Raw genomic sequence first — 20,444 nt, forward strand, 5'->3', positions numbered from 1 at the left:
AAGCTGTGCTGGGCTGCATCCCTGTACACGGCACATCCCCTGGTACATCTGCTCATCTCCGAACGACCCGAAAGTGGGCACACCCCTGGTGGCTGCCCCGCCACGGAATCTTCCAGTGGGAGGGCGAGGTGAAAGAAGGCAAGTTGGGCCAGGAGCCCGCGGCTTGCTGCCGAGTTCCGTCGCATGGACATGCTTCTCCTCCCCGCTGTCGCCCCTATGTTTGGAGTTTGGGGGAGAGAGAGGGGGGCTGTGTAGTGTCCCGAGGAGGGCGGGTTGAGGTGGCGATGCCGTTTTGGTGGTTCAGTGTGTCAGCAGGCCAAGTACAAGGCACAGCTTGCCCATCAGGTTGGCTGGGAGTGGTCTGGGCGCAAAGCGGAAAGAAATAAAGATTGCAAAGAGACTTTTTCCCAGAAAACTTGCTTGTTTCAAAAGAGTAGTAGTACCAATCTTTCAGGAAATAAAATAAAATAAAATAAAATAAAATAAAATAACATAAAATAAAATAAAATAAAATAAAATAAAATAAAATAAAATAAAATAAAATAAAATAAAATAAATTTAATTTAAATTAAATTAAATTAAATTCACTAACCCCCTTCCCCCACTCCTCCACCCAACACACAACTCCCCCCCACTCTCCCCAAAAATGAAGAAAAAAAGGAAATTGCGCGGGGGGGCTTAAGTCTAAAATATGTGTCGGTCTTGAAATGGGCGGGACAGGGCTGCTGGAGCCATTCGGTACTGAGCCGCTACAGGGGCTGTGGGGTTCCGGGATGGTAGGCGGATGCCAGGTCTACCCGGGTCCGAGGCCGGCGGCTGGCGGCGGATGTGCCCGGAGCGGTCGTCGTGGCACGTTGGTGTCGGGTGGCAGCGCGGCGAGCTGGTCTACCTCGCAGCCGGGAGGTGGCGGGCGGCCAGGTGTACCCGGCTCCTGGGCTGGCTGTGCCTGCCCGCCCCGGCCTCGAAAGGGGCGTTGCGCTGTGGTATAGGACGGCAGCGGGGCGAGCTGGTCCACCCCGGAGCGGGGCGGCCCCAGGTGGCCAGGTGTACCCGGCTCCGGGAGCGGCGCCGCCTGCCGACCTCGGCCGCAGACGTCGGCGTGGCGCTGCGGTGACGGGCGGTGACGGGGCGAACAGGTGTTATCCGCCCCCGCGGGACTTGGGCCGATTTGTGCTGGGGCTGGGTAGACCTGGTTTCGCCACGGCTCCTGGAAGTTGAGCAAGGCTCTCTGTTTGCGGTTGCCTCCAGTTCCATCGTGGTAGGAGGCGGCGTGCGCCGGTGCGCCAGCCCGCTCAAGCACGAGTCGTTCTCTTGGGGGCGTCGCCGGCTGTGGACTCGTCTGTCCGTATAATGCAGCCACATCCCCGCAGGCTCAGTCGCTGCCTCGCTGGGCCGTGCCGCCCCTCCGGCGTGCATGCATGTGCTGTGCTTTCTTTCTCCTCCTGCTCGGCCTCTCTGGGCTGACCGGGGCCGACAGGGGGCCCCTCTGCCGCGCTCCACCCGGGCCCGACACGCGGGGCGGGGGCTTGGCTCTGTGGCCGGCGGCGCTTGGGATACGCTTCCCTTGCCCGTGTGCGGTTGTGGTGGAAAGAGTGTCCGTGCAGAGCAGTTGTCTTCAGCCACAGTTACTCCCTCGGCGGCAGCTTCTGGGTACACCAGTTGTCCCGGCACGGACTCAGTACCTGCTTGGATTAGGCTGGGTAGACCAGTTTACCCCGGGAGGACCTCGGACCTGGTCAGCAAAGGCGGGGTAGACCAGTTGTCCCTGGCTGGACTCAGTAGCTGCTGGGCAGTTTCTGGGTAGACCAGCTGTCCCCGGCCGGACATAGAACCTGTGAGGCAGGAACCAGGACAGTCCCCAGTGCTTTCACATAGAGCCACATGCAGGGATGTTCCCCAGCTGCCCTGGGGAAGCAGGGCTTGGCCCAACCTCTGCTGGACCACATTGCAGCACACAGCAGACCCTCACTTCCTTGCTGCCTACCACCTTTTCCTGCGGCCTTTGGACCATGCTTGCCAGGGCCACAGGCAAGAGCAGGAGCTGCAGACTTTGCTTGAAGGCACAGAAAGCCTGCAGGCATGGTGCCAGTGTGTCTCAAGAGCACAGCTGAGCCCCTGCTGCTGCTGCTCTGGGTGTCTGCTGGTGGGGCTCCCCTGCAGCTTCTCTCTTCCCACCTTCTCTTGCACTACTTGTTCTTTGACACAGTGGCAGTGCAGGAGAGGCTCATGGGCAGGCTTAGGCTGTTGAGCCGTTTGCTACAGACCCTTGCAGTGCGCAGCTGAGGACTCACCGCCCTGCAGCCAGGCCATCCTTGTGCTCTGCTACAGCCACAGCTCTGAGGTGGCTGCAAGGCCTCAGGTGCCCACCCTCAGCCCTTCTTCTCTTCTGCCTGCTTCCTCCAGGCCAGTCAAAACGAGAACAGAATTGCTGGCAGCAGACAGATGTGGATGCCAGTCTTGGGGAAGCTGCTGGGCCATCTGTGTTTCAAGTTGTTCAGGAAAGAAGAAATGAGCTTGATGGTGCTGTGCCACCACTGTTCCATGGCTGTGGTTCCTGTCCCACCACTGGTGTGCCTTTTCCATGGTTACTCCACTGCTGCTCAAAAGTTGTGATGTGCTGTTCCAGCACAGTTCCTCGGCTCCTGCCCCACTCTTCCAGCACTCCTCCAGTGCTGCTCCAACACTGCTCATCTACCACTGTTCCACTGCTCGTTCTCTGCTCCATCTCTTCTTGTTCCATGGCTGCTACTTCTTTTCTAGTGCTGCTGCCACAGGTGCAGTGTTACAGAGAGAAGGAAGTTTGGGCTGCAACTGCAGTGATGTCAGAGAGAACAGGACATTGGGACTGCCACCGCTGTGGTACCACAGAGTTGAGAATGTTTGGGCTGTCACACCTCTTTTGTCATAGTGATGGAGATCTTAGAGCTGCCACTGCTGAGGTGTCACAGGCATTGGAACAGTGGGGTTGCCATTGCTCTGGTGTCACATGGAGGGGGACTTCAGGGTGCCACCGCTTCAGTGTCACAGAGAGAGGATTGCTGGGGCTGCTACCTCTGTGGTTTCACAGACAGGAGAATGTTGAGGATGCCACTGGTGTTGTGTCACAGAGAGGACAACGTTTCATATGCCACCCTTGTGGTTTCCTAGAGAGGAAATCACTGGGGCTGCCAAAGCTGTGATGTCTTGGAGAGGGTAATGTTGTTGCTGCCACCTCTGTGGTGTCGCGGAGAGTAGGACGTTGGGGCTTCCACTGCTTTGGTGTCACACAGAGTGGGACTTGGTTCTGTAACAACTGTGGTGACACTGACTTTGGGGCTGCCACTGCTCCTGTGTCACAGAGAGGGGAATGCTGGTGTTGCCCCGGCTGTGGTGTCACAGACAGGGGACTTTGAGGCTTCCACTGCTTTGGTTGTCACAGACAGGGGGACTTGTGTCTGCCACAGTTGTGATGTCAGAGACAGGGGAATGTTTGCTCTGTAACCATTGTGGTGGCCCAGATGGGAACGTTTGGGCTGCCACTGCTGATGTTTCACAGAGAGGGGAATGTTGGGGCTTCCTCTGCTGGGCTTTCATAGAGAGGGAAACCTTGGGGCTGCCACTGCTGTGGTGTCAGAGACAGTGCAATGCTGGTGCTGCCACCACTGTGGTGCCACAGAGCGTAGAATGTTGGGACTGCCACCCTTGTGTTGTCACAGACAGGGGAACATTGTGGCTGCCTTGGCAGTAGTGTCACAGAGAAGGGCAGATGGTATCATGGTATGGCCACTGCTGCAGTTTCCCAGAAAGGGGAGTGTTGTGGCTGCCTCTGCTGTGTTTTCACAGAAAGAGGAATATTGGAGCTTCAACTGCTGTGGGATCATAGTGAGGAACACTTTTGTTTCCACTGCTGTGGGGTCACAGATATGGGAATGCTGCCAAACCTCCCCTGGTGCTGCTCCCACTCCTGTTCTCATCTGTGACACTGCAGGGCCTCCTGAGGAAATTGTCACACTCTGGGGACTCCTGTGACTATAGGGGCCCTGGGACACTCCAGGGTCCTGTTGAATCCAGAGGCCTCTTTGTGGCCATGGGCCCACATGGAACCAAGAGAAGACGGTGAAACCGTGGGGTTTCATGGATCCATCCATTGTGATTCCTCAGGAATCCTGGTTTCCAGGCATCATTGTGACACTGCAGGACTAAATGGAACCAAGGGCACATTGTGACACTGTGCAGTTGATGGAACTGAGGGCATGCTCTGACACTCTGGTGCCCAAAGATGCTCAGGAGCCATTGGGATGCTGTGGCTTGTGGAAACAAGGGGACCCTGTGACACTGTGGGGTCTGAGGGAATCCAGAGCTCCTTGTGACACCGCCAGGCCAGCTGCAACCAAGGATCCTTTGGGATACCTCAGGGCCTTGTGGTGTCCAGGGATCCTGGAGACGTTGTGAGGCCTCATGGAACCAAAGGGAACCTGGGCTACTCTAGGCCCCCAGGGAACCAAGGGGTCTCAGAGACGTTGTGCATCCTGCTGGCTCTCAGTCTCTTCTGACACTTGTGTCCATCTGCAGAGAGGCAAAACTGGGCAGCCTGAGCCTGTTGATGCACAATATTGCCATGTCCATGGCAGGACATTCCTGTCAATGGTATCGCTGTTTGTTTTCTTGTTTCTCTTGGTGTGTTTTATCTTACAAGAGACACCAACCCCTCTGGTAGCTGACAGTACAGTGCCTCCTGTTGGGGGGAGCAGAGACATCTTTCGCTCCATTATATTTCTCAGAGCCCATCCATCAGGGCCAGGAATATTTCCAGGAAGGGGGCATTCATTATGAAATAAACAGGGCAGGACATCAAAGCCTTTTTGCACCTTTAATAAAACTTCAGCTCTGGGGTGGGGGCTCTGGGGCCACGTACACCGCCACTGCTTCCACAAGGTTTCCAAGAAGGAGATGTCTCTGTCCTGTCAATCGTCCCCTGGGCAGGCCTGGGGCATCCATCGTCACGTGAATACCATGGAAGACCTAATGTGACTTGTTGTGTGCAGGGGTGTCACCTGCTTCAAGTGCTTTTGAAGTGATGGCAAGGTCCGCAGAAGCTCCTGCGCTGGGTTCCAGGAACATTTCTATCTCTTGTCTGCCATGTCTTGCTGACCACAGAGTTCTACTTTATTCACGTTATTTGGATTTAGGAGGTGTCTTGGTTTGAAAGACAGATATCTGCTAGGAAGGGGCAGGACCTCCCTAGAGATGGAGAATTCAAATCCCCTCCCTCAAATTATTCCAATTAAAAGGAAAATTAAAGGAGCTTTCAGGCAGAGGTATGGGGGTAGGAATAACAGTTCTTTACTAGTATATATGACAAAACGACAAACAAACAACAACTACAGCATCAATAATAAACAGAACCAAGAACCTTGAGGGCTTTCTTTTACAAAAGCCCAGAGCAGTTTGATCTGGGTGCCCCTGCAGGACTCCGAGAGGCCGAACTGGAAGGAAGGAAAAGTCCCGGGCTGGTGGATGAGATGAGGAGCTCTGCGCTGGCAGCTGGAGCAGCAGGGGTGTCCCGGCAGGGCTGGGCAGTGCAGGGCTACAGAGTAGCAGGAGAGCCTCAAAGGTCCGAAGAAGCAGCGGCGGTGGGGGGAGGCTGGAGAAAGCGAGCTCAGGATTCCCGGGTACACAGCAGATGACGATAGATTTCCCAGCACGAGGCAGAGGCAGAGGGCAGCCTGACCGTCCTCCTCGGCGCTGAGAGCAAGAGTGCCTCCCCCTCCCCTAGATCTGTCTTTTTTGCCTTTCCCAAAACCCATCATCTCTCCCCTCTGAGGGACACTCCCAGGGACTCAAAAACAATAGGTGTAGCTTCGTGCTGCCATATCCCTCAAGCACTCTTTTTGTTCTGACTAAGTAGTCATTAAGGCTTCTTGTAAACTTATGGGAAAAAATTCTGTGAGAAGAGGGAAAAAAAAAAAAAAAACCAAATCTAACCCCCAACAGGAGGTCTTCTTATACCCCATACTCCTCTCTGTTTCATTTACATATAGGATTATTCAGGCACCCTATTGGGGAGTGGCAGCACTGTTGACCTAACTGGGAGGGGTTACAGTGACTGGGAAGGGTTAAAACCCTAAGGTATAGGATGGCATGAATGCTACAAACATTCTGGTATATACAACACTTAACATAGGTTACTCATGAACTGGTTAAACTTTACATTGTAACTTTCCTGTACAACACATTGGTCTCTGAGAAACCTGTACTAGTGTTTCATCACTCTCAACATCCAAAATGTCTTCCTTTTGTCCAGTCTGAACTTATCCTGTTTTAGTTGAAAACCATTTCCCCTTCTCCAGTTGCAACAGGTCCTACTAAAACATTTCTCCCCACATTTCCTGTGAGGTGCCTTGAAGTCCTGCAAGATCACACTGGAGTCTCCCCATGGCCTTCTCTGCTCCAGGCTGAACAGCCCCAACTCTCCTAGACTGTCCTTGTGGCAGAGATGCTTCAACACTTGGAGCATCTCAACCTCCTCTGGAAGTGCTCCATGAAGTCTGAGTCTTTCCTGTGCTGAGGACTGAACTGTAAATAATTTTACAAATATGTGCTGTTCAATCAAAGAGAGGAAATACCTTCTTTCTGAAATGTTGTAGCAGCTGAAGGGACAGCTTCTGCTCAGCTCATTCACAGCCCCAAGGGAGGCAGGGACATTACCATAATGTCCCTGAAGCTGCAAGGCCAATCTGGCCACACTCAGAGACTCTGTGCATGTCCAGCACATTCTTCCTGGGCTCTTGGCACATGGGCAGTGGCTGTCCAGTGCCATCCCCGAGACTGGCAGTGATCTCCAAGGAAGCTTGGACACGTCTCAGCCTTTGTTCTGCAATTAGGACCATGCAGACACATCCTCAGTTCCATTCCATGACCACATCAGCACACCAATGATGTCACAGTATTTGTCCATTTGGTCAAGAATCCCCAGTCTCAGGAACACTGTGGTCTCTCATTAGTGGGGCACTCCACAGGAAAATCTTCCTGGGCCCTGCTGCTCCTTGGACAAGTTCCAGAGCAAACAGTCCAGGCAGTCACCTGAAACACTTTCCCAGCTGGCCCACAACACATCTGTGATGGATCTGCAGTGTCCCTGTGAAAGAGAGAAGCAGAAGCCTTCACTAATGTCATGCAATGTCAAACCATAATCAAAGTCATGGAGAGCTCTCGTGAACCACTTCTCAGTGCATTCTCATTTCTTGGATGCTCCAGAATGCTCAGTATCTTCCTGGTGCCTCTGGCCCTGAGGAAACTGGGCTTATCAGAGATGGTGTCAGGGGACTGACATCCATCCTCCTGACTGGGCACCTCTGCCCAGTTGTCTTTGAGGGGCTGCCTGGGGACAAACACCCACTCAGCCAAATCCCTCAGGGTAGGCACATCCTGCTCTGGGCCAGAACTGGCCTGAGCCCAGGGCCAGGGCACGGCAGAGACCCTGTGTGGGGACAAGGGCCTTGGGGAGCTGTGGGCAGGTCCCAGGCAGGGACAGTGCTTGAGTGAGAGCCTTGTTGGAGATGGGGTCCCTGGCTCCTCCCATGCAGAGCAGCTGTGCAGAGTAGGACACGTGTGCTGTGGGATGGCACAGAGGCTTCAAGTGTGACAGGGTGAGGGTCAGGGCAGGAGATATTCCTCTCTGGAATCTGCTTTTGGGCTGGAGACTGGAGCAGTTTGGCAGCTGCAGTGCTGAGCAATGGGGTAGTGGGGATGTGGGAAGAGCCACACCTGAGTAATTCCCCAAACCTCAGCCTTGTCTTCAGGTGGTCACAATCCCCAAGCGCTCTGAGGGATTGGTGGAAGATGGATTATGTGGGAGTAGGGATCCACCTGTCTCTGGCTCCCTGCCCGACCCCTTGGCCCCTGCAGCTGCCTGGGCCCTTCCAAGTGCAGCTGTCCTGTGCAGGAAGCTGGAGGGTGCCGGGTGAGGGGGCTGGAGACATGTCACGTGTGGGTAGGACTCTGTGTTAGGGCTGGGCTTGTGGTCAGGACTGGGCGTCTGTACCGAGCCAGGCTTTGGCCTGGGGGCTGTCAGGGAGGGGCAGGGAGGAGTCCTGGGAAGGATGAAGGTGCTCCTCACCCTGGAAAGGATTAAGGTGCAGCCCCAGCCAATGCTGCCAGAGCAAGAGGAAGATGAAGGTGGCTGTGCTCAGCGTGGCCCTGCTCTTCTCCATCCTGCTGTGCTCCCTGGCACAGGCCAAGGTGAGGCCGTGATGTCACCACATCCTGCCCTATGTAGCCTCCCATCCCATCCTCTTGGTGTCTTCAGAAATCTTCTCCCTGGGCACTTCTCTTTGTCCTGCCCAGGGTCTATGAATGCCCTTGCACTCATCATACCCAATTCCTTTCTTTCCTTTATTTCCCCCTTTCTGAGTCTCGTGCTTTTCTCCCTGGCCACTGCAGTGGTGTCTCCTGGCATCATTCTTGGATTCACCCACCACTCCTAAACCCTCTCTCAGTCTTGTTGTTTTCCCCTCATCCATTCTGTCCACTCCAAGCCCTTCTGTTGCACTCCCATGTCCCTACACTGCAATTCCTTTCTTCTCCCCTTGCATCCCCCAGCGGCCCCTTCCACATCCCCAGTCCCTCTGCCTCTGCAGTTCATTCCAGCCCAGTGTCTTTGGGTCCCCCCTGCCTCCCCAATGCCTGCCCCACCCTTCAGAAACTTTTCCTTCTTTGTCCTGTTTCTTCAATTTCATTATTTTGGATATTTTAAATATTTTCCTAAAATGGCCAAATTCCCCTGTAGCTAGTTCAAGGTCTGCTGGCATCACAGCGACCTGCATACTTTGAATCACAGAGTGGATAAGCCAAACAAAGCATGGAATTCAGCAAGGTAAAAACAACAATCCAGTCAATGAACACCATATTAGAAATACTATTTTCTTTCACTAAGCCCCTCTTCCAAACAACTGGCCTCACCATGGAGCTTGAAGCATAGAATTCTATTGTTTAACAGGCATTTGTTTTTTACTGAAATACCTCTCAGGTTTTTTTTGTGGCTACCACTGATTTTAGAGAAATTTGTGGTCTACATTTTCCTGCAAGGGGTTTCCCCTACCTTTGTCTCAAAAGCTTTCCCTTTCTTGGCTATGCATTCTTGGCTTATCACTACATTTGTCAATACCCATCTTTCTGGCTGTTTTTCAGGTTTTGTAGTTCCTGTTCAGTTCCACTTTCAAATTTGTGCTACTTCTAACCCTTCTCCTCTCTAAGGCCATTGCTCTGTCCTGTGGGTCCCACCACAGATTCAGCACTTTAATTAAACATTAAAAGCACTAAAAACATTTAATTCTATTTCAATTTGTTGCATTAAACTCATAAACAAATTGTGTCTAAAAGTGGAAAGGTCTAACTCTGGCAGCTGTTTCCCTAATTTCTTATACAAATTTGAGGAAGCAACTTTAGATTCAGAGTGGGTTTTCAATCCTTCTACTGCTTTCTGCACTAAATTCTCCTCATATTGGTCTTGAACTCCTCCCCCACCAGTGTATTTCCACATACCTGCTTTGGTAAAACATAGATATTCTCCTCTTGGACATGTCTGGTAATGACGGCCAGCTTCTCCTCTTGCTTCTAAATTCCTTGCCATCTAAAACTCCCTTGCTCTTCACAAACACTTAACTGACTTTCATCATAACCACCTTTGTTTCTCTGGGTGTGACCAACAAAGGATACCATTGTAACTCCTCTCCATTTCACCCACTGGTGACACGGGTGACAATTGTCAATTGCCACGGCAGTGCTTACGCACATGATCAGGTGTATGATGAGAGGTCCAGTATGACGTGCCTTTCCACCCCTCCAACCTATTGGGTTGCTGCCAACAGTTGGGATTTTCATCTTCTTGGTGGCAAAGGCAGAGGTCAATCTGGTCTTGCCCTCTATTTATTCTTACTTGAGAATTGTTGCCAGGCCCACTGAAGTTTAGCTCTGTGCCACTTCTTTACTTCAATTCAGTATCTGTCTGATATCTAATTGTTGTAATCACACTCAATTCTTTCCAATTTTGCTTTTGCTTCTTCCTGCACATCAATCCCAGCCCGTGTTCCGTGCAGCCAGGTCCTCCACCAATCTTTATCACTTACTTTGATGTATCTTTTCTCTACTGCAGCCCTTAGTGTTCTACTTGTCTCTTTCTCTTCTCTACAACTCCAGCAAAGGGTACTAGGGATCCTTGCTCCGAGCACCAAGTTTGTATACCACAATTTCTGACACTTAGTGCACCTGAAACAACCCCAGGGAAAACATTTACAGTTCTGGGTAGGACATTTCACTTCTCTTGGAAGGTTTTGCTTCTGAAGCCTCAGGTACAAGAGTTTCTAAAACATGCATCAATCTTTTTAAAGTCTTATTTTCAGTTCTTTAGGAGCAGAAGTGATTTTCCACTGAGGCTGGGCCGGTGCCTCTGTCAGTGGTCCCACTGGTCCTTTAATCGTGATTTGTGGGTCCAGCTTTTCTCTGCAGTCTGGATGGCTGTATCAGTGCTTAAGGGGTTAAATATGGGCCTTCCCTTTTCGGAGATAATCTCTCTTCTTTGCAGCTTTTAACCAGCACTCAATCACCTGGTTTTATTTTATGTATGCTAAATCCTAGAGGGGTAGATGGAGCCAATATTCCTTTTTCTCTCAACTCTAATACATGTTGTCTAATTGTTTGGATATAGTTCTGAATAGTCGTATCTTGAACTATTACTGATGTTTGGGGTATCTCCTGGGAATATGGCATTCCATAAAGCATTTCCTATGCTGATAGCCCAGTATCTGCATTAGGAAGTGTTCTTATATTAAGCAATGCTAAAGGTAAACATTTTATCCAGGACATTCTGGTTTCAATCATTAATTTGGTTAAATGCTGTTTTATAGTTTGGTCCTTCTTTTCTCCCTCTCAGAGCTCTGAGGGTGCCAAGGGGGTCTGGTATTCTCAGGAAATACCTATGGCTTGTGTTACCTGTTTGATGACACTAGAGGTAACATGGGAGCTTTGATCAGAATCAATGGCTCGAATAACCCCAAATCGGGGAATAATTTGTTCTAATAGTATTTTAGTTACAAATTTGGCCGTCGCCCTTAGAGCTGGGTAAGCTTCTACGCAGTGAGTTAGTTGATCTCCTACTACTAACAGATACTTCCACTTACTGACTTTTGGAAGCTCAGTATAATCCACCTGAACTCTTTCAAAAGGTTCATAGGCTATTTTCTTACCCCCCCTGTTGTGGGTTGCCTCATTACCTTTTGGTTGACTTTCTGACAAGTAACACACCCCCATGTTACTTGCTTTGCTATTTCAAAAAATCCTAATACACCCACAATACTTAAAAAAAATGATCACACAAGGTTCTGGTTCTTCAATGAGGATGCTGATGTAATTGGCTCAAAATCTTTTGTGCATAGGCTTTGGGCATAATTTCCCACTTATCTAAGAGTACTCATTTTCTTTGTTCTTTCTTAGTATCTAATTTCTTTATAGCTTCTTGGGAGCTATAAAAATATTTTGGAGTTCTCTTTGAACTTTTGTTATAATATTCAACTGAATTGTTTCCTTCAATTCAAAAGCCGCCTCGTTTTGCAGCTTGGTCAGCTATGCTATTTCTTCTTGCTAAATAGCTTGTGTTTCTTTGGTGACCTTTTACATGTGTAACAGCTATTTTTTTTTCTGCTCCTTCTAATGATTCAAGCACTTTAAGTATTAATTCTTGATAGGTTAACGATTTTCCTTGGGTATTGATCCAACTTCTCTCTTTCCAAATCTTCCTAAAAGTATGTACAATTCTAAAAGTATACTTTGTATAAATAGCCTCCACTTTGTCTTTTAACAGTTCTAAACCTGGTATAACACATATAACTCCCAGGCTTGTGCGGACCAGCTGGAACTTCACCTTTTCTTTTCTACTATTGACATGTTTCCTCCCTTTACAATTGCATATCCTGACCTCTGCTTCCTTTCTAATACTTTGGAGGAGCTACTGATGAAATATTTCTCCTCTTCAGATAATTTTATCTTTTTTTTCAGTTAAATCTGCTCTTACTTTAGTTTGTAATTCAATTAACTCTACACAATCATGACTCAGTCGTCCAGGTAACTTCTCATATAAAAATTTTGCTTTTTGACTATACTTTTTTATCTCCTGCCTACAATACTTTAATAGCCTTACCAGCTGTCTTATCTCTCCCTTTGTTCTGGGAGAAGGTAAGGCAAGTATGCCCGATACTCATTGGGGTCCAGTTTCTTTGTTCCTTTACTTTACTAATGACCCAAATATTTCATTTCTGTTTCTACAAATTGCAATGTGGACAAATTGCAAACCCTTTTTCTCTAAGAAGTTTAATAGCTGAATTGTGGCTTCTCTTGGACCCCAGGAACTGATCTAGTCTATCAGACATCCCCATTTCCTTTTTAAAGCCTCTCACATCCCCAGTGTTCAGTGGTACTGATACATATCTAATAGCTGTCACCCCCTTCCCTCTTTGGTATCTTACTATCAGTACTTTCTTTAATGGTTACAACTGGCCCCTTTTGATCTCATCATCACTGTCCTTGCACCTTTCTGCCCGAACTGTGTCCCTGCTTCTATGTGCAGGTGCTGAATCTGGAGGACGAGGCAGAGCCATGGGGGCTTGAGGTGCAAGCGGTGCCACAGGGGCTTGAGGTGCTGGCTCAGGCACCTCTGGTGGGGCAGCTGGAGCCACAGGGGCTTGAGGTGCTGGGGGTGCTGGATTAGGCACCTCTGGTGGGGCAGCTGGTTGTGGTAGATAATGGGGGGACGTTGTGTAAGTGGTCCCATGGATTCTTCTCCTTTTTGGTTTTGAAAGCATACAGGGGAGAAGGCCAGGACCTTTATGTGCCATAAAGCAGCATAATCGCTCTCTTCTTGGTTCATGGGATCCTTTTTATTTACACAGGAACTCAGGGCCTGACAGATCCACTCCTCAGATGACCTGTACATTGGCCAGTACAAATAATCATGTTGTATAATTTCTTTACTCCATTCCATCATACAGTATTGTATCATTTTCTCTTTACTTTTTCCTTTCCTGGATTGACATTCATCCTAAAATTTTAACATTAACTCCAGGGGACTGTCTTGTGGTAAAAAGCTCCCTCCTTTCCCAGTACCTGTAGTACTGCTATTTTCCTGTTGGTTTATACCAACCCCTGGGTCCTTGCCTTGGCATTGACCCACCCTAAGAAACGGGTATTCTCTCACTTGCCTCAACCACACTCTTTCTGACTTTGGTAATGAAAGGCCTTCCTATTTTCTCACTTGTTTAGGATTTCTTTACTATAAAGTATCTTCAACCAGTACCACTTCCCGCCTCCAATTCACTATGAAGAAATCCTCCCCAACTATTGCCGCATCCCACCCCTGATCTTTTTACATAAAAGAATTCTTTTTTCCCTTCATTCGCTTCGTTCCTTCACTTGCCGCTATCCCTGCAGGAAAATGGAACCGAGGTTAGAAGAACTCCACAATCACTGCATGGCCAGGCCACGTCTCACACACACCACTCGCACTCTCACACGTGTGTACCCGTTCTTAGCCCACCTAACCAAGCGATACTTACAGCCCCCTTTTCTCACCTGGGTCTCTGTGCACGAGTTATTACAGGTGAATTTTACTGCAGTCTTCTCCGGGAGCTCAAAATCTTTTGCTCACAATTTACCTGAAGGATCTCCTTCTCTCTGAAAGATTCCCCAGTCACTCAGGGCCACCTGAGGCAAGAGCCTGCAAGGTGGGGCACCTCCCTGAGACCAGGGGCTTCCCCCAATGGATTGGAGTTGCCCGCATTCTCCACCAAATTGTTAGAAATGAGACGCTTGACATGGCCAATATATCAAGCAGCAATTCAATTTAATAATTAATTAATTAACATGGTAGTAACATGGAAAGCAAAGACAGCGTGCTGGGTATAGTGGAAGGATTTTCCCTTTGAATTGCCCATCGATTGCTGGACTTGCTCGGATTTTATTGGCTATATTCATGCATATTCATAAGCTTTCTCAGCAGTTTCCATTTCTAATTTTAATGTTACAATTCAATACTTAACAGTCATAAATTCATATTTTGTCTTGTACAGTTCTATAGACTATTGTGATCTATTTTGATATTTCAATATTCCATGATGTACTTCCAGGATATGTTTTCCAAGTGGCGGGGTCCAGCTGTTAGATGTGGGGTCCAACTTCTATTTTCCATGTCCATCAATCTTTGATAGTCATGTTTAGTTTTCTTTTTTTAGGAGCTATAAATCAGCAAGCTGAAGTATCTTTCCTGTCCAGGATGTTTTCCCACCTTCTGTGAAATGCATGGGCTCCCTTCTTACTTTTTTCTTTTGTCTAAAAGGCTTTTTACATTCTAAAACTACAGTTAAAATTCTTTAATACAAAGCAAGCTTCTACAGTTATAATTAAAAAACACTTATTACAGAATAGCTTGAGACTTATAATAGGTAATTGCAAGCACAAGATTTATTCAACAACTTCTTTCTATGCTTTCCTGGGTTGTTTATTAGAACTCATCTTTATAACTGTCCCATGGCCGTGTTCCGCAATTACAATTACACAGATTTTCTTCATTTCCCTGACACGAAACATAACTTTGTATTTCACATGCTGGAGCACATTGCAGCACACAGCAGCCCCTGACTTCCTTGCTGCCTTTGTGCCACGCTTGCAAGGACGCAGGCAAGAGCAGGAGCTGCCCTGCAGGCTTTGCTTGAAGGCACAAAAAGCCTGCAAGGATGGTGCCAGTGTGAATCAAGAGCACAGTGAAGCCCCTGCTGCTGCACTGGGTGTCTGTTTGTGGGGCTCCTCTGCAGCTTTCTAAGGTCCTCCTCAAAGTGCAAGCTGGCTTTTCTGTGACTGCTGACTCCACCATCGCCCGGACCTGTAGGGACCCATTCCCCACAGCCCCTGAGCATGGCGTGAGGTGGTCTAGAAGAACCCCGGGCTCGTGGCCAGTCCCCTCCTGGCCCCTGCTGGATGGCTGAGCTGCCTGTCCTCAGCATTCTGCCTTTCTGCCTGCCCCCCCAGGCTGGTCAAAATGAGGACAGAGGTGCAGCCTGTGGAGAGATCCAGATGCCAGTCCTGGGAAAGCTGCTGGCACATCTTTCCAAGTCATTCAAGGCAGAAAAGGCTGCTTCATGGCCCTGGATGGTCTCTGCACCCACTTCATGTTCTTCTGTCAGCAGAAAGGGAAGAGAAGCTGTGCTGGGCTGCATCCCTGTACACGGCACATCCCCTGCTACATCTGCTCATCTCCCCAGGCCTTGTGATGGCCCCTCCTGTGCAGACACAGGGGCTGATGTGGGCTCTGCTTCTGTCAGAGAATCTGAAAAATTGGGGGCCAGAGAGAAGGATCCTTGGTGCTGAGACCTGGCTGTCCAAAATCCTCAGAGAGGAATTGGTGTGGCTGAATCCATGCCCAGCTACAGACCTGTCCACACCGTATTTAGATCTGGGAGCTGAATTACCTTATAAATAATAATTTATGTACATTAAAGAAACCATTTAAATTCTATACATTATAAATATATATATGAAAATTCTGTATAAAACATATACATTATATATATGAGGAATATATATTATATGTATTAGAAATATATGTATAATATATTTGTTAAATAAATATTAGCTTTTTAATTGAAATAATCAATTTAAATCAATTACAGAAATGACAATGACTGCACCACACAGGTAAAGTGTACCATTTTTGAAGCAATATGGAAGCAATTATGTTAAAGCTCACAGAGAAACTTGGAGGGAAAAGCGAGAATTGTGGGTGAGAAATGTGGGGAGGAAAGGGTGGGAAATGTGAGGGGACAAAATGGTGGGGAACGTGAGGGGAGAAAAGGGCTGGAAACATGAGGGGGAAATAGGCAGGAAATGTGAGGGGAGGGAAAGGCAGGAAATGGAAGGCAAAAAAGATTGGAAACTGAGAAGAAGAAAAGGCATGAAACAGAAGAGGAGAAAAGGTGGGAAACATGAGCAGAAAAAGGGCAGGAAACGTGATGGAGGAAAATCGTGGAAAACATGAGGGGAGAAAAGGGTGTGAAATGGGACACGGGAAAAGGAAAGGAAATGGGAGAAAAAATGGGTGTAAAAGACAAGGGGGAAAAGAATTAGCCAACATGAGGCCAAAATGGATGAGAAATATGAAGGGACAGAAGGGGTGGGAAGTGTAAGAGGAAAAGTGATGGGAAACTTAAGGGGAAAAGCGTGGGAAACATGAGACAAAAAGGGGAAAATGGTGAGGAACATGACCTAAACCCAGGGGTGCTTCTTTTCCTTTACACTGCCATGGCCACAGCAAATCCTTGCCCTGTGGATTGTGGATTCTGTGGGAATTTGGGGGGATCGTGCTTGGGTGTGTATTTGTGTGTATTTTGGAAACATCAGACCCCTTCCCCATATCGTGAGGCTTTCTAAGTCCAAGGCTTCCCAAATATGACCTCACAGTTCTCACCCCCCAAAATATTAAGACCCCAAGACTGAGCCCTCGCACATCACGTAGCCCCCCCGCCCCCAAATCTGAACCCCATTCTCACGATCTGTTCAATTTGCAAGCCCTGAAATCTGACACCTCCCTCCCCAAAACTCAGATCCCCATTATGAGACCCTCAAACCTGGTCCCCCAAAGTTGAGTGACTCTCCCAAATCTTAACCCCCCCACCTCAAATCATGTGATCACCTCCCCCACAGCTCCCTAATTTCCTCCTTTTCCCCCTAAAAACACTGCATTCAGCCCCAAGCAGTCCTTTTAGAACCAACTATAGTTCTAGAAAGTGCATTTCCTTATCTATATAATTTATAGAAGAAAAGAATTATAGTAATTAAATGATGCTAATATAATAGATAATATATAATTGTTGTATTAGTAATTAATAAATTATATATACTGTCTCATGTATATAATTTATATACCTTAAGAATGTATGCTACATAATCATTAGATGTATATTCATTTTTGAATAAAATAATATATTTCCATAGATTACAGAAATGTTAATGACTGCACCACACTGGAAGCTCTACCTACAAATACAGTGCATCATTTTTGAAGCAATTATGTTAAATCTGGCAGAGCAACTTGGGAAGAAAAGTGAGAATTGTGGACAGGAAATGGGAGGAGGAAGGGGTGGGAAATGTGGGGGGACAAAAGGGCAGGAGATATTAGGGGACAAAATTGTGGGGAACATAAAGGAAGAAAGAGGTGGGAAACATGAGAGGAGAAAAGGGTGGGAAATGCAAGGCAAAAATGGACAGAAAACATGAGCAAAAAGATGGGAAATTTTAGGAAAAAAGGGTAGAAAGCAGAAAGAGGGAAAAGGTGGGAAATATAAGGGAGGAAATTGTAGGAACCTGACTCACCATCAGGATGCTGCAAACTGAGTGAAGAGCTTTTTGTAGTCATAATGAAGAAAACAATTGCAAATGTTTGCCCTCCTTCCCTCTTTCTTCCTCTCCCTGGGAAGGAGCCTTCAACTCTTCCAGAAGGTCTGCTTCCCATAATCTGCTCTGGAGTTGGAATGTGCCAAATGAAGAGCAGGAAGACAGAGGATAATGGACCATAGAACCTTCAAACTTTCTTGCTGTAGCCTCTGAAATTCAAGGATTTTGAAACCTCTGCTTTTTCAAATTTTTACCACATCCAATTCTTCTAATTTTTGCCGAGGCATAAAACCCTGCTTTGGCCCTGTCTGGGACCTGACCCTCATAGTTTGAGGAGAGCCAGAGTGGGGATCAAAGGCTTGAGGTGAAAACCTGGTTTGCATTCTGAAGCCCAAAGGAGCTGTGCCGGAGCCTCATGGAATACCAGTGTCCCTGGTTGTTTTTCCCAGGAGTATCCAGGTGCCTGTCCCAGGTTCCAGGAAGGAAAAAGCCACAGAGAAGTGGTACCCAAATCACTTCCATGGCTGTGATTCCTGTTTGACATTGTGGGGCATTAGTGAAGGCTTCTGCTTCTCTCTCTGGACAGGAACACTGTGGATCCATCAGAGATCTGTGGTGGCCCAGCTGGGAAAACATTTCAGGCCACTGCCTTGACTGTTTGCTCTGGACCTTGCCCAAGGAGCCGCAGTGCCCCCGGGAGAAGGCTTTCCTCTGGAATGTTGCTGCTTTGTGCCCCACTGATGAGAGAGCAGAGTGTCCCCGTGAGGGACTCTTGACCAGAGGGACAAGTGCTGTGACATCATTGGTGTGTTGACATCACGTTGGAGAGGAATTGAGGAAGTGTCCACAGGGTCCTGATTGAGGAACTTTGGCCAAGGAGAGGTGCAGGCTTCCTTGAAGATCAGTGCCAGTCAGGGCTTTGGAATTGGATGCCAACTGCCCATGTGCCAAGAGCCCAGGGAGAAGGAGCTGGACACACACGGAGGCTCCTAGTGCAGTTGGATTGGCCCCCAGCTTTGGGGACCCCCTGAGAATGTCCCTGCTTCCCTCAGGGCTGTGTCTCACCTCTGAAAAAACTGTCCCTATACGTGCTCCAGCATGTCAGCTACAATGAGTTTCCCCTCTCCTCTCAACCACTGCCTCAGCATGAAAGAGCCGGACTATCCTGCTCCAGGGAAAGGCACTGGTGGCACAGCCCATGTGTCGTCCCCTGGTTCTGTCTGCAGCCCTGGCAGCTTGGACATGAGGAAGTTGGATTTGAGTCTTCCCTGTGTCGTGGTTGGGGGGGAGGTGAATTTTTCCAGGGGGATGTGGGCAGTCCAATCAGTGATCAGCTTTTCTGCTGGCACCTGGATTGGTCACTCAGAGGTTTGGACACGCCTCTGAGGACACAAAGAGTTAAAAGCAGGAGTCTGAGGGGCTCGGCCCTCTTTTCAGATCCTGGTTTCAGCAGAGAGACGTCTCAGGCCTCCTTCCCCTGCCCGGCCACGAGGCTGGGTGGGGGAGGGGAAACACGTGGTCGGCTCAGGTAAGCCGGAGCCCCCCCGGGGGGGGGAGAAGAGAAGGGACAGAACTGGAACTGAGCTGCCCCGTCCAGGATGGAGGGGTGGAAAACTTTGGAAGTGCCCTCCGTGTGTGCTCACCCCCCTCCACCCCCAAACTCCGGGAGAAGGTGCCGAGCCACGTGGGAGTTGTGGAGCCTGGGAGTGCCTGAGCCTGCACCCTGCCGAGAAAAAACTGTTAACCCTTGCTTGGCAGAAAGAAACTTTTCTTAGACATTGATTCTCATGACTGGTGGTTTCGGAGTGGTGAGAAGCGGCCTGGGACCGAGATGATAAAGCATGATTGGAAGGAACCCGATGGAAGAATGAGAGGAGTAGCCTTCTGAGCTGGACTTCTCTTGCATAATATCAGCCATAGACTGAACTTGAGTCTCTTTTGAACATAAACTGCATTTTGGGGTGGATACAGCTGCCCTTGCTTTTGCTACAGTCACTGGCACTTGGAAGAGTGGAGCGAGCAGAGAAGAGAGGGGGAGGGTGAGGTGGTGCCCTCTGCCCTCAGGGCAGACCTGCTCCTGGAACCCCGGCCTCTGGGTAAAAAGGGGGAGAGCTCGGCATGCAGCATCCTTAAAAAGCCCTGTATGTAGTTTTGGCCTATGAGACAGCGGTGAGAGCGCTGGACATAGGAAAAAGAGAGAGTCACCCGACTTCTCTGGGCGGTGCCACGGGTGACATGGGAACACATAAGGAGTGGACCTGTGTGTTCTGGAGAACAGTCTGTTGTGCCAGAGAGACTCCTCTCTCCCTTGCTGAATTAAAGATTAGGTTTTTTTGAGTGGTGATTGTTTGATCTAAAACCCAAAGGTTGGTCTGTGACAAGTGATGGGTGGGGAGGTAGAGACTGGGAGAAGAAATGTTCTAAGAAGTTTTTATTTCTGTTTCTGTGTGTGTTTAAGAGTATTTCTGTCCCTGTTCTTATGTAATTAATAAAGTTTTGGTGGGTTTTTTTTTGTTTTCAAGATTTAAGCCTGCTCTGCTCTGTTCCTGATCACATCCCACAGGATTTGTTAGAGAAAAAACATATATTCATGGGTGCATTAACATCTGGCCAGTGCCAACCCATGACACCCCCCAGACCCGCACCGAGGGCCGAAGACCTCTGTGGACCGTGAAAGAACCGACCCGAAAGCGGGCGCCCGCCTGATGGCCCCCCCCGCTACAGGCTCTGCCCGTGGGCGACGAGGCGGGAGCAGGCGAGTCGCGCCAGGAGCCCGCGGCTTGCTGCCGAGTTCCGTCGCATGGACGTGCTTCTCCTCCCCGCTGTCCCCCCCTCCGTTTGGGGTTGGGGGGGGAGAGAGGGGGGCTGTGTAGCGTCCCGAGGAGGGCGGGTGGGGGTGGCGACGCCGTTTTGGTGGTTCAGTGTGTCAGCAGGCCGAGTGCAGGGCACAGCCTGCCCATCAGCTCGGCTGGAAGTGGTCTGGATGTAAAGTGAAAATAAACAAAGATTGCAAAGAGTATTTTTCCCAGAAA

General features: G+C 49.0%; 1 protein-coding gene across 1 annotated transcript; it reads right to left on the bottom strand.

The window, feature by feature from the left end:
• Positions 1–793: 793 nt before the first annotated feature.
• On the bottom strand, positions 794–20,214 carry LOC134565432 (basic salivary proline-rich protein 4-like). The gene is made up of 3 exons (XM_063425018.1): positions 20,135–20,214; positions 1,715–1,832; positions 794–1,339 (listed from the first exon to the last, which is right to left on the bottom strand). The coding sequence occupies exons 1-3, from the start codon at positions 20,212–20,214 to the stop codon at positions 794–796; spliced, it is 744 nt and encodes a 247-aa protein (XP_063281088.1).
• Between the last annotated feature and the right edge of the window lie 230 nt (positions 20,215–20,444).

Source organism: Prinia subflava, unplaced genomic scaffold, assembly GCF_021018805.1.
Source record: "Prinia subflava isolate CZ2003 ecotype Zambia unplaced genomic scaffold, Cam_Psub_1.2 scaffold_48_NEW, whole genome shotgun sequence".
NCBI classification, from domain to species: domain Eukaryota; kingdom Metazoa; phylum Chordata; class Aves; order Passeriformes; family Cisticolidae; genus Prinia; species Prinia subflava.

Coding starts and splice junctions, on each gene's coding strand:
- LOC134565432 (XM_063425018.1), bottom strand. CDS start 20,214: ATGCGACGGAACTCGGCAGCAAGCCGCGGGCTCCTGGCGCGACTCGCC. Junction 1,833..20,134: donor GTCGCCCACGGGCAGAGCCT/GTAGCGGGGGGG, acceptor CCTGCCTCACAG/GTTCTATGTCCGGCCGGGGA. Junction 1,340..1,714: donor AGGTCCGAGGTCCTCCCGGG/GTAAACTGGTCT, acceptor TTATACGGACAG/ACGAGTCCACAGCCGGCGAC.